This window comes from Perca flavescens, chromosome 10 (genome assembly GCF_004354835.1).
Source record: "Perca flavescens isolate YP-PL-M2 chromosome 10, PFLA_1.0, whole genome shotgun sequence".
In the NCBI taxonomy this organism is placed as follows: domain Eukaryota; kingdom Metazoa; phylum Chordata; class Actinopteri; order Perciformes; family Percidae; genus Perca; species Perca flavescens.
The window spans coordinates 459,768-471,582 of NC_041340.1; the positions used below are offsets into that span (position 1 = coordinate 459,768).

The 11,815-nt window shown below is 44.6% G+C and overlaps 1 protein-coding gene across 1 annotated transcript in view; it reads left to right on the forward strand.

Moving 5' to 3' along the window:
• Window positions 1–11,815, forward strand: part of LOC114563296 (ATP-binding cassette sub-family A member 1) — a 66,110-nt gene that overhangs the window by 47,314 nt on the left and 6,981 nt on the right. The window contains exons 19-29 of the mRNA XM_028590140.1: window positions 1,267–1,380; window positions 2,521–2,695; window positions 3,067–3,198; window positions 4,143–4,420; window positions 6,835–7,055; window positions 7,882–7,957; window positions 8,353–8,591; window positions 9,976–10,027; window positions 10,131–10,259; window positions 10,870–11,018; window positions 11,786–11,810. Coding sequence (XP_028445941.1) covers window positions 1,267–1,380; window positions 2,521–2,695; window positions 3,067–3,198; window positions 4,143–4,420; window positions 6,835–7,055; window positions 7,882–7,957; window positions 8,353–8,591; window positions 9,976–10,027; window positions 10,131–10,259; window positions 10,870–11,018; window positions 11,786–11,810 — 1,590 coding nt within the window. The remainder of the gene's footprint in view (window positions 1–1,266; window positions 1,381–2,520; window positions 2,696–3,066; window positions 3,199–4,142; window positions 4,421–6,834; window positions 7,056–7,881; window positions 7,958–8,352; window positions 8,592–9,975; window positions 10,028–10,130; window positions 10,260–10,869; window positions 11,019–11,785; window positions 11,811–11,815) is intronic.

Genomic DNA, 11,815 nt, shown 5'->3' on the forward strand with positions numbered 1-11,815 from the left:
TGTATAGAGCCAGCATATTTCCACCAGACTCCATGTAAATAATCAGGACTTTTTATAGATCCAGCATATTTCCACCAGACCCCATGTAAATAATCAGGACTTTTAGCGTGTATAGATCCAGCATATCTCCACCAGACTCCATGTAAATAATCAGGACTTTTAGCGTGTATAGAGCCAGCATATTTCCACCAGACTCCATGTAAATAATCAGGACTTTTAGCGTGTATAGTTCCAGCATATTTCCACCAGACCCCATGTAAATAATCAGGACTTTTAGCGTGTATAGATCCAGCATATCTCCACCAGACTCAATGTAAATAATCAGGACTTTTAGCGTGGATAGAGCCAGCATATCTCCACCAGACTCCATGTAAATAATCAGGACTTTTAGCGTGTATAGAGCCAGCATATCTCCACCAGACTCCATGTAAATAATCAGGACTTTTAGCGTGTATAGAGCCAGCATATCTCTACCAGACTCCATGTAAATAATCAGGACTTTTAGCGTGTATAGAGCCAGCATATCTCTACCAGACTCCATGTAAATAATCAGGACTTTTAGCGTGTATAGAGCCAGCATATCTCCACCAGACTCCATGTAAATAATCAGGACTTTTAGCGTGTATAGAGCCAGCATATCTCCACCAGACTCCATGTAAATATTCAGGACTTTTAGCGTGTATAGAGCCAGTATTTCTCCACCAGACTCCATGTAAATAATCAGGACTTTTAGTGTGTATAGAGCCAGACTCCATGTAAATAATCAGGACTCATCATTTTAAAACACACTTCATTCAAAGTGGACCAAAACAAACTGTTTCATGTTAAACTAAAAGGATCTTACTCTTTAACTAAAAGGACTATCTCTGTAGGGATCCATCCCATGATGTTGTCAAACTCTGAGAATAATAATCAGAGTCTGTCAGCAGCAACAACAGAACTTTTAGTGAACGCTAACTGATGCGTTTAACTGATTAACTGATTAGTTTTTTCGTTCCCATCAGTTACTCAGACACAACAACATGGAAGAATAGGGTCCAGGTTGGAAATAAAGTTACCCTTTAAGCTGTAACATGTGAAACCCAGCCAGCTTCAGCCCCGTCTCTTATTAAATGTTCACACAGATATTGTGATGATTAGTTTTCTGAAGGGGTGTGCTCTATGTGTTTGTGTCTGTGTGTGTCTGTGTGTGTGTGTGTGTGTGTGTGTGTGTGTGTGTGTGTGTGTGTGTGTGTGTGTGTGTGTGTGTGTGTGTGTGTGTCTCAGGTCAGTACGGGATCCCTCGGCCCTGGTACTTCCCCCTCAGTAAGTCCTACTGGTTTGGAGAGAAGGAGGGAAAGTCCAACAGCGTTCCTCTGAGCCGGAGAGGAAACCCAGAAGGTGAGAGGACTGTAACGCAGAGTAACCACACGGGGGCGCCAGAGCTACACACACAAACACACACACACACACACACACACACACACACACCTGGACCATGCCAACATACACAAAGTGCGCTGAAGCACAGAAGGGAGGGAACGGGATGAGGAGGAGGGAGGAGCGAGCTAGTCTTCATTTTGTTTGAAAATACTTTGAACGTCAACAAGAAGTGACGTCACTCGACATGGCTCAGAGCGCCTATTGGGCAGAGTGCTGCAGCTGCTGCTGCTCGGCGACCTGCCCTACCTCGGCCATGTCGATGACTCCCATGCCCAGGGTTTTGTAGCCCAGGATGGTTCGGTTCTTGTATCTCTTCCTCCTCTGCAGCATCGCATGCAGCCGGTTCACATCTCGCTTTAGGAAGTGAGGGTACTAAGACACGGAGGCAGCATATGTCAATATCTCTGCTGAATCAACACTGGAAAGCAAAGAAGTGATAGTTCCCCCCTATTTTTACTTTTATCTATTTTTACTTTTATCTATATATTTATGGCTATTTAAGACCACTCTTGCAGGGCAGGGCCCCCCTCTTATTAAGTATCTGTGTTTCAGTGATGCCTCTATGTTTTTAGCTCTATGTTTTTAGCTTTAGTTGTGTGGTGAGGTGATTGTTGGAGCTTGTATTGCAAGACAAATTTCCGTACACACACACACACACACACACACACACACACACACACACACACACAGCTGCCTGACTGACCTGTGAAAACACCATTATAATGATCAAAGTTAGTGAAAATGTCAGCAAGTTTTTTGGTGTCTTGTTGAGACAGAAAAGCCTTTTATTGGAGCTATATTTTTCAGCTGGTAATCGGCAGATTTAGTAAACTCTGGAGTCAGTATAATTACACCAAGATTTCTGGCTTGATTTGTAACGTTAATTGGCTTTGTTTATTTATTTTTTCTTATGCAAAACAGCTATTTTGTATATATTTGTTTCTGTGTGTATTGTTTATTCGTACATCAATGTTTAATATGTTTGTCTGCACCGATCACCAAGGCAGACGAGGCACACAGGTTTCGGATTGTGAAAGTGAGCACTGACCTTAAGACTTTTATTGTGAAACTCTGTGGCTTCCTGTGTGTGTTTGGCAGCGGTGTGCATCGAGGAGGAGCCGGCTCACCTGGAGCCCGGCGTCTACATCGAGAACCTGGTGAAGGTTTACCGCCACGGCAAGAAGCTGGCGGTGGACGGACTCACGCTCGGCTTCTATGAGGGACAGATCACGTCCTTCCTGGGACACAACGGAGCCGGGAAAACCACCACCATGTGAGTATGAGTCACAGGGACAGAGACAGGGACAGAAACTAGGGCTGGGACAGACACTAGAGCTGGGACAGACAGTAGGACTGGGACAGACACTAGGGCTGGGATAGAGACTAGGGCTGAGACAGGAACAGACTGGACCAATCCTATTCTTCCCTGATACATCATGAATGAATCGTGTTGTGATTCTCATTTATTGTGATTCAAGAGTGTTGAGTATTTTGGGATTTTATTGTCCTTCTTTAACAAAAACAATAATGTGGTCCCTGTAGGTCCATCCTAACTGATCCAGTATGGTTATTTGAATGATGTGGTCCCTATAGGTCCATCCTAACAGATCCAGTATGTTTATATGAATGATGTGGTCCCTTTAGGTCCATCCTGACGGGTTTGTTCCCTCCAACCTCTGGCACCGCCTACATCCTGGGCAGAGACATCCGCACGGAGTTGAGCGCCATCAGACAGAGTCTGGGAGTCTGTCCACAACACAACGTCCTCTTCAGCATGTGAGTCTCCAGCACCACTCAGTGTTAATGGCTGTTTAATGCACGGGTGTCAAATATCGTTATCGCAATATCACGTTCTGCAATATCGTATCGAAAGTGTCACGATAAGTGTGCAATATTTAGTTTATTTTGTGGAGCGCTGCGTCCCATCCGTTGGCTGTGGGGCTTAGTTGTGTTTGATTTAGAGCTTGAAACGCTATAATGATCAGGTTTCATTGGGCACTTACCGAGACACTTGCACATGTTAGTGCACGTCAGCACATGTACTACGGGGCCACTACATTACAAACATATAGAGCGAACCACAGGGCCACTAATTGACAAACACATAGAGCGAACCACAGGGCCACTACATGACAAACCTATAAAGCGAACCACAGGGCCACTAATTGACAAACATATAGAGCAAACCACAGGGCCACTACATGACAAATACATAGAACGAACCACAGGGCCACTACATGACAAACATATAAAGCGAACCACAGGGCCACTACATGACAAACATATAGAGCGAACCACAGGGCCACTACATGACAAACATATAGAGCGAACCACAGGGCCACTACATGACAAACATATAGAGCGAACCACAGGGCCACTACGTGACAAACCCTATAGAGCGTACCACGGGACCACTACGTGACAAACCCTATGGAGCGTACCACGGGCCACAACGTGACATGTCATGTACTTGCTGTAGAACTACTTACACAACACACAAGCCCCTTGGTCATGTACTAATGTCAGTACAAGTCAACGTGGTCGTGTACTGTTTCTTATTCATGTTCTACTGTCTGTTTTATATATTTTCATGTTTTGTGTGTTGCATGTTATGTGGTGGTCTACAAAGTTTTAAGGATGTCCTGTCTCTTAAACTGTAAACCTAGTTTACCTACGGGTACCAATGCAGTAACCTGACCTGAATGGTGTGTTTCTGGCAGGCTGACGGTGGAGGAACACATCTGGTTCTACGGCCGGCTCAAAGGCTTGACGGAGCAGCAGGTGAAAGGCGAGATTGAGCAGATCCTGCAGGACACGGGGCTGCCGCACAAACGTAGCGCCCGTGCCAACGCGCTGTCTGGAGGCATGCAGAGGAAACTCTCGGTGGCACTAGCCTTCGTCGGGGGGTCCAAGGTCGTGATCCTGGACGAACCCACGGCTGGAGTCGACCCGTATGCTCGCCGAGGGATCTGGGACCTGCTGCTCAAGTACCGGCCTGGTGAGTGTAGAGAGATTTCAATATTCTAGATGTGTTATTCTCAGTATTATAGTTGTATCCCCTGTATATGTATAGACTTGAAATAGATAGATAGATAGATAGATAGATAGATAGATAGATAGATAGATACTTTATTGAAAGCCTTTATTCTCATTGTAATTAACAATACAGTGAAATTAGGAGCACTACTCCACTGGGTGCATACAATAAATACAATAAATAATCCTTACAAGACTTTTAAAACCGAATAAAAACAGTAAAAGAGCAATGATCCGATAAGGGCAAGTATCGAAGTGCAGGAGGTGACAGTGAGTGACTCGGTTTGTCTAACTACATTTGTTTAGGGAAACTATTGCATTTGGGGAGAAGCTATTTTTAAATCTGGTGGTGCTGGATTGTATAGACCAGGCATGTCCAAAGTACGGCCCAGGGGCCAATCACGGCCCGCAGACTCGGTTTGCAAAAGACGAGAGCAAGAGTCATATGTTGCAAGCTTGAATGTTATTTTAACAAACTTTGCATCACACATAATAAGTCATGTTTAAAATGAACATGGGGTTAAGATATTTATCAACTTCAAGTTTAAGGTAGTCCGTACAGTATGTTCGGTTATCTGACTACAGATGTAAAAGTAAGGCAGTTTTTTTATTTTTTACATTTTTTCACGTCTGAGTGGCGTTGATTTGGTTACATTACCATTTAAATAAATCATAATTCTGATAATGAGAATACAAATTGTTATAGATCAGTGCATTTGTATGTAAGTTTTTTTGTAAAATGCTTTTGGCCCCCGGGCATCTTCATATAATCAAATCCGGCTCTTTCAAAAAAAAGTTTGGACACCCCTGGTATAGACCTATATAGACCAGAGGGTAACCGTTGAAACAGGTGGGGGCCAGGATGAGTAATGTCCTTGATGATGTTCTTGGCTCTTGAGTGATTGCGGCTGAGTGTAATATCTGACAGCGAGGGGAGGGGGCAACCCATGATTGTTTTCTGCAATCTTGATAATTCTCTGCAGAGCCTTTTTGTCTGCAGCGAACCACACAGAGACGCAGTATGAAAGGATGCTCTCAATGGTGGGTCTGTAAAGGACACCAGCAGAAGGGAACGCGCTGCTTTTTTTTTTTTTTTTTTTTTTTTTTACATTTGTTGTGGTGTTAGTTGACCCTGAGAAACAGTCTGTGACATGGATGCCCAGGAGAACATGGGCAGGAATCTGAGTGTGTATAGACTCCATATATGTGAGTGTATGCATTACTGTACCATCCGATGGAGTAGAACGGGAGGGGAGGGGGTTGGATCTTGTGTGTAAAGAGCTGGGAGACAGGAGGGAGAGAGGAAAAGAGACGCCTCCAAGCAAGATATTAAAGATTAGGATAAATGGTTAGAGGAGTTCATAATCTGACATAGACTTTGGTGATTTGTCTGTGGTTAGGCAAGTTTAGTGAAACCACACGTGTGTAACTTAAATGCTGGACTTTAAGTAGAGATGGTCCGATACCGATACTGGTATCGGCTCCGATACTGCCTAAAACGCTGGTATTGGTATCAGGAAGTACTGGAGTTTATGCACCGATCAGATGCCACGTAATAAAGCCCTAAAGAAAATCTATGTTGAAGTAGTTTAATTTATGTTGTTTTGTACGTTATAACTAATGGTCAGACTGGAGAATAAAAGAAAGTTTGTTTGTTTATAAGAGTTTAACCTGAGCCAGACAGACAACAGAGATAGAAATCATATCATATCCATACAGAGATAGTAGTATACAGCTGTTAAAACATAATAAAATATATGACACACTGGGATCAGATCGGTACTCTGTATCGGCCGATACGCAAGTTCAGGTATCGTAATCGGTATCGGGAAGCAGAAAATGGTATCGGACCATCTCTAACTTCTTGGTCTCAGATTGATCCTTGTGTTCTGGTAAACTTGAGACCGATGTAAGAAGGTGCGGAAATTAATAAATTGGTGTCAGATTTGACAGGCCTTAGGGCCTTATTTTAGACATAATTCCCTACATGAGTAGGGTTGGGTACCAAAACCCGGTTCCATAGTGGACTGACTGAAATATTTTCCCTCTGTCGCTCCGAAATGGACATAAAAATATCCCCCTTTCTCCGCTAGCTACCTTAAATGTAGGCTACTTTAAAAATGGCATATTTTCCCCTCTCAAAACAGACGTAAAAGCATATTAACCATTCACTGCACGGGATCGCTAGTAAACATATTACACTTACAAGAATCGGTTTAGGAATCTGAATAGTTTTAAAAGTACCGGTTCAGCATCGGAATCGTAAAAATCCAAACAGTACCCAACCCTATACATGAGACCGGAGAGAGAAACCGAGCTGCAGCTACCGGTCTCCCGCCTCTTGTAACTGTGACTTCACTTCCTGTTTCCTGTCAGGGCGGACCATCATCCTGTCAACTCACCACATGGACGAGGCGGACATTTTGGGCGACCGCATCGCCATCATCTCCCACGGGAAGCTGTGCTGCGTGGGCTCGTCTCTGTTCCTGAAGAACCAGCTCGGGACGGGCTACTACCTGACCCTGGTCAAGAAGGAACCGGAACCATCACTCAGCTCCTGCAGGAACTCCTGCAGCACCGTGTCCTTCAACAAGAAGGTACACACACAGACACACACACACACACACACTCAGGCACATACACACACATCCACACACAGCACCGTGTCCTTCAACAAGAAGGTACACACACAGAGACACACACACACACACTCAGGCACATACACACACATCCACACACAGCACCGTGTCCTTCAACAAGAAGGTACACACACACAGAGACACACACACACACACACACACACACACAATCAGGCACATACACACACAGCACCGTGTCCATCAACAAGAAGGTACACACACACACACACACACTCAGGCACATACACACACAACACACACATCCACACACAGCACCGTGTCCTTCAACAAAAAGGTACACACACAGACACACACACACACTCAGGCACACGGACACACACACCACCGTTTCCTTCAACAAGAAGGTACACACACACACACACACGCACGCACTCAGGCACACACACACACACACACACACACACGGGCATACACACACACACACACACACACAGAGACACACACACACACAGCACCGTGTCCTTCAACAAGAAGGTACACACACACACACACACACACTCGGGCACTCAGACACACACTCAGAGACACACAGGGACACATAGGCACACACACACAGAGACACACACACACACACACACACACACACACACACATACTCAGGCACGCACACACACACACAGAAACACACACACACACAGATATTAGTATTTTACCACAGTATTTTGCTCTTAGTGTAGTATTTTGGGTGTAGTAGTAGTATTTAACTGTGTGTGTGTGTGTGTTTGTGTGTGTCTCTGTGTGTGTCTCTGTGTGTGTGTTTGAGGAGGAGGAGAGTGCCTCGGTCAGCAGCAGCGATGCCGGACTCGGCAGCGAACATGAAAGTGAAGCACCTGCCATCGGTGAGAGGAGCGTTTGATTGGTTCGCCTTCAGTCGCTCACACACATACACACACACACACACACAGAGAAACACACACACCGAGACACACACAGAGATGCACACACACACACACACACACAGAAACACACACACGCACACAGAAACATCCACACACAGCACCGTGTCCTTCAACAAAAAGGTACACACACAGACACACACACACACACACTCAGGCACACACACGCACACACACACACACCACCGTTTCCTTCAACAAGAAGGTACACACACGCACACACTCACACAGAGACACACACACACACACTCACGCAGAGACACACACACACTCACGCACACCCTGTATAAATAAAGTTTGAATGTGGACTCTGTTGTGATGGAGGTCTCTGTCCGTAGAAGGCGTCCCTGCAGCGTGTGGGCCCTGCCCCCCCGACGTGTCGCTGGTCTCGGGTCTGATCCTGGGCCACGTCCCGGCTGCCCGCCTGATGGAGGACCTGGGCCACGAGCTGACCTACGTGCTGCCCTACTCCGCCGCCAAGGACGGGGCCTTCGTGGCTCTGTTCAGAGACCTGGACCTGAAGCTGCCCGAACTCAACATCTCCAGCTACGGGGTCTCAGACACCACGCTGGAGGAGGTGAGGTGGGGGGGGCGGGGTTAACACACACACACACACACACACACACACACACACACACACACACACACACACACACACACACACACAGAGACAGACAGACAGACAGACAGACAGACAGACAGACAGTGCATGCGTGAGACGTTATAATATTATATAATTTGGGGTGGCAGTAGCTCAGTCCGTAGGGACTTGGGTTGGGAACTGGAGGGTCGCTGGTTCAAGTCCCAGTATGGACCAAAGTACAGAGTGTGGATTGGTAGCTGGAGAGATGCCTGTTCGGTGCTCTTGAGCAAGGCACCGTACCCCCCCAACCGCTCAGGGTGCTGGTCCAGCACTGGCAGCCCACTCACTCTGACATCTCTGTGTGACATAAATTAATTATTATTATTATTATTATTATTATTATTATTATTATTATTGTCTCTAGAGCTGCTCCCTCTTAGTGGATTAGTGGACTAATCGGTGGTTCTGGTCTTAGTCAACTTAGATCTCTTTAGTCCATTAGTCATGTCTGATGCTGTTTTCATGCTGAGTGACTTATTTCCAAGAAACGTACGAGCACATCTCTGGTAAACACAAGAATTAATAGTTGACATTTGCCCTAACAGATATCACCGGGAAACCTACTTTGATTACTTTCATTAAGGCAATTATTTGTTGTATTACACGTTTTCTGAAATGTTGTTTACATATGCAAAGGAGGCATTATCTTATTCAATATATGCATCCTTTAACATGACTCTTTGTGGAGAAACTCAGATTTACAGATCTGTCGATTAAATCAACTAATCGATTAGTCGATTAGTTAGTTGACACACAGTTTGTTGGGGGGTGGTGGTGGTCAATATAAGTCACCACATTTACACATAACAGTTTAGAATAAAAGTCACAAGATATACACACAGAGACACACACACACACACACAGAGACACAGACACACACAGAGACACAGACACACACAGAGACACACACAGACAAACTGTGAGCTTCTCCTGTACTATACGGTAATTCCTCTACTGTCTGACAGTAAGTCTCGTGGTTATGACCCAATCGTTAGCCTATTGTTATAAAAGCGTCTGCTACGGAGCCATAACGTGAGCTACAAGGTAATGGAGCCTTTTATACATTGTCGTGTTTCTTTAGAAATAAACAACAGACAAATAGAGTCTTTAAACGCTTCAGATGTAAAGTTATTCTCTGTCAAAGTGACGTCAGAATGAATGGGAGTCAATGGGATGCTAACGGGAGGTGATCGCTAGGTAGCATCAGAACCTCTCCGTAGGATATACAAAAGTTTAATAATTTGGAGAATAAAAGAATTAATTAATAATTAAAAGAATATTTTGATGTAATTGTTGTGAATGTTTTTTCTTTTTGCAGATTTTCCTGAAAGTGGCCGAAGATAACGGAGTCGACACGGACGTTCCTTCAGGTGAGGATCCATCTCTGACCGCCAAAATAAGAGTCCGACAGTTTTCACTTTGTCCTGATGGATTTGAAAGATTGTGTCTGTCTGTCTGTCTGTCTGCGTGTAGACGGGACCCTCCCTGTCCCGAGGAGAAGGAGGAGGAATCATGCATTCGGAGGTGGAGACCATCAGAGTTGTCTGAGACCGTTAACGGAGGACGACAACGACGGCTGTAACGAGTCTGACGGAGATCCCGGTAAACTAGCACTTCATTCATAACTTAAAGCAGCACTATGTCACTTTCATTTTTCTTGTTTTTTGTTCAGACGTTTTTGTGGCTTTCTCAGACATTTGTCACCTTTTTTGTAAATTTGTTGCTTTTTGTCGCATTTTTGTTGACATGAAGCCCTACGAAGTCCTCCAAAGAGTTCCTTAGTTATCGTAGAATTTAGCAAATCAATCAAGACAATGATTACATTTCTGTTTCTCAGCCTGAATATTAAACTCTCTCTGCTTCTTCTGGGGGAAATTCTGAGTCTCAGAGTCGGCAAATCTGTCATATTCTGCTTTAAATGTCCCGTAACTTCAGTTTAAAAAACACTGTCCTGTGTTTTTGGTTTGGCGCACAACTAGGAGGGCCAAAATGTATCGTAAACCCAAATTGATATATATACGGGCCGGATCTAAACCTGCGCAGGGCCAGATTTGGCCCGCGGGCCTTGAGTTTCACACCTGTGCCGTAGGGCGGCCGAAGCGGGAACAGGTACCTAGTGTTGCTTTTAGACTCGGGCTGGGTCATCGTTCTAAAATGTTCTGTACCATTACTGATACCGGTTCCTAAACCCTGTTGTGTTCTGACCCGTCAGAGAGCCGAGAGACGGACTGGCTCAGCTCTTCAGACGGGAAAGGCTCGTATCAGGTGAAGGGCTGGAGTCTGAAGAAGCAGCAGTTTGTGGCTCTGATGTGGAAACGATTCCTCAACGCTCGACGCTCCCGCAAGGGCTTCTTCGCTCAGGTACACTCACATGGGTATATATGTTCATATAATCAGATATGGGGGACTCGAGTCAAGTCATGTGACTCCAAAAAATGGAAACTTTTGTATGACTTGACTTGGACTTGCTTGAGCCTTGCCCATGTGTGACGTACTCCCAGCTCTGTTATATGTTTATATAATCAGATATGGGGGACTCAAGTAAGACTTGAGTCACAAATTTTAGGACTTGAGACTTAACATTCATAAAAGACTCAACCTGACTTTGACTTGAGTCAAATTACTTGACTTTCTGTTTAATAAATATATTTGCAGAACCTCTGATTCATAACTTAATAACTTTATAATTATAACTAGTAGAAACTTTCTTTCATATCCAGCCTGGAAGTCCAGAGTTTTTTGGGGTCTTTGTGCAATTAATGCATACTGTTACATCCAAGATTGATACACTTTGTGTCCATAATTTATGATTTTTCGGCCGTTTATCTCCGCCGTTCGCCACTAGCTCTGATGCAAACCATCCATTTTGTTTCCCATGATGCTCTGGTAGATGCTTGTTTTTGTCTTGTAAACCAATGGAAGGCAGGTCCGTCCAAAAAAGTGGAAACTTTTGTATGACTTGACTTGGACTTGCTTGAGACTTGCCCATGTGTGACTTACTCCCATCTCTGTTATGTTAATATAATCAGATATGGGTTGAGATATTCTATAAGTATGTATTGTGTATATATACTGTATGTAAGGTTCCTGTAGGTGCGTGCAGGTTTTAGTTTTTGTGTGTTTTGCAGATTGTTCTCCCGGCAGTGTTTGTGTGCATC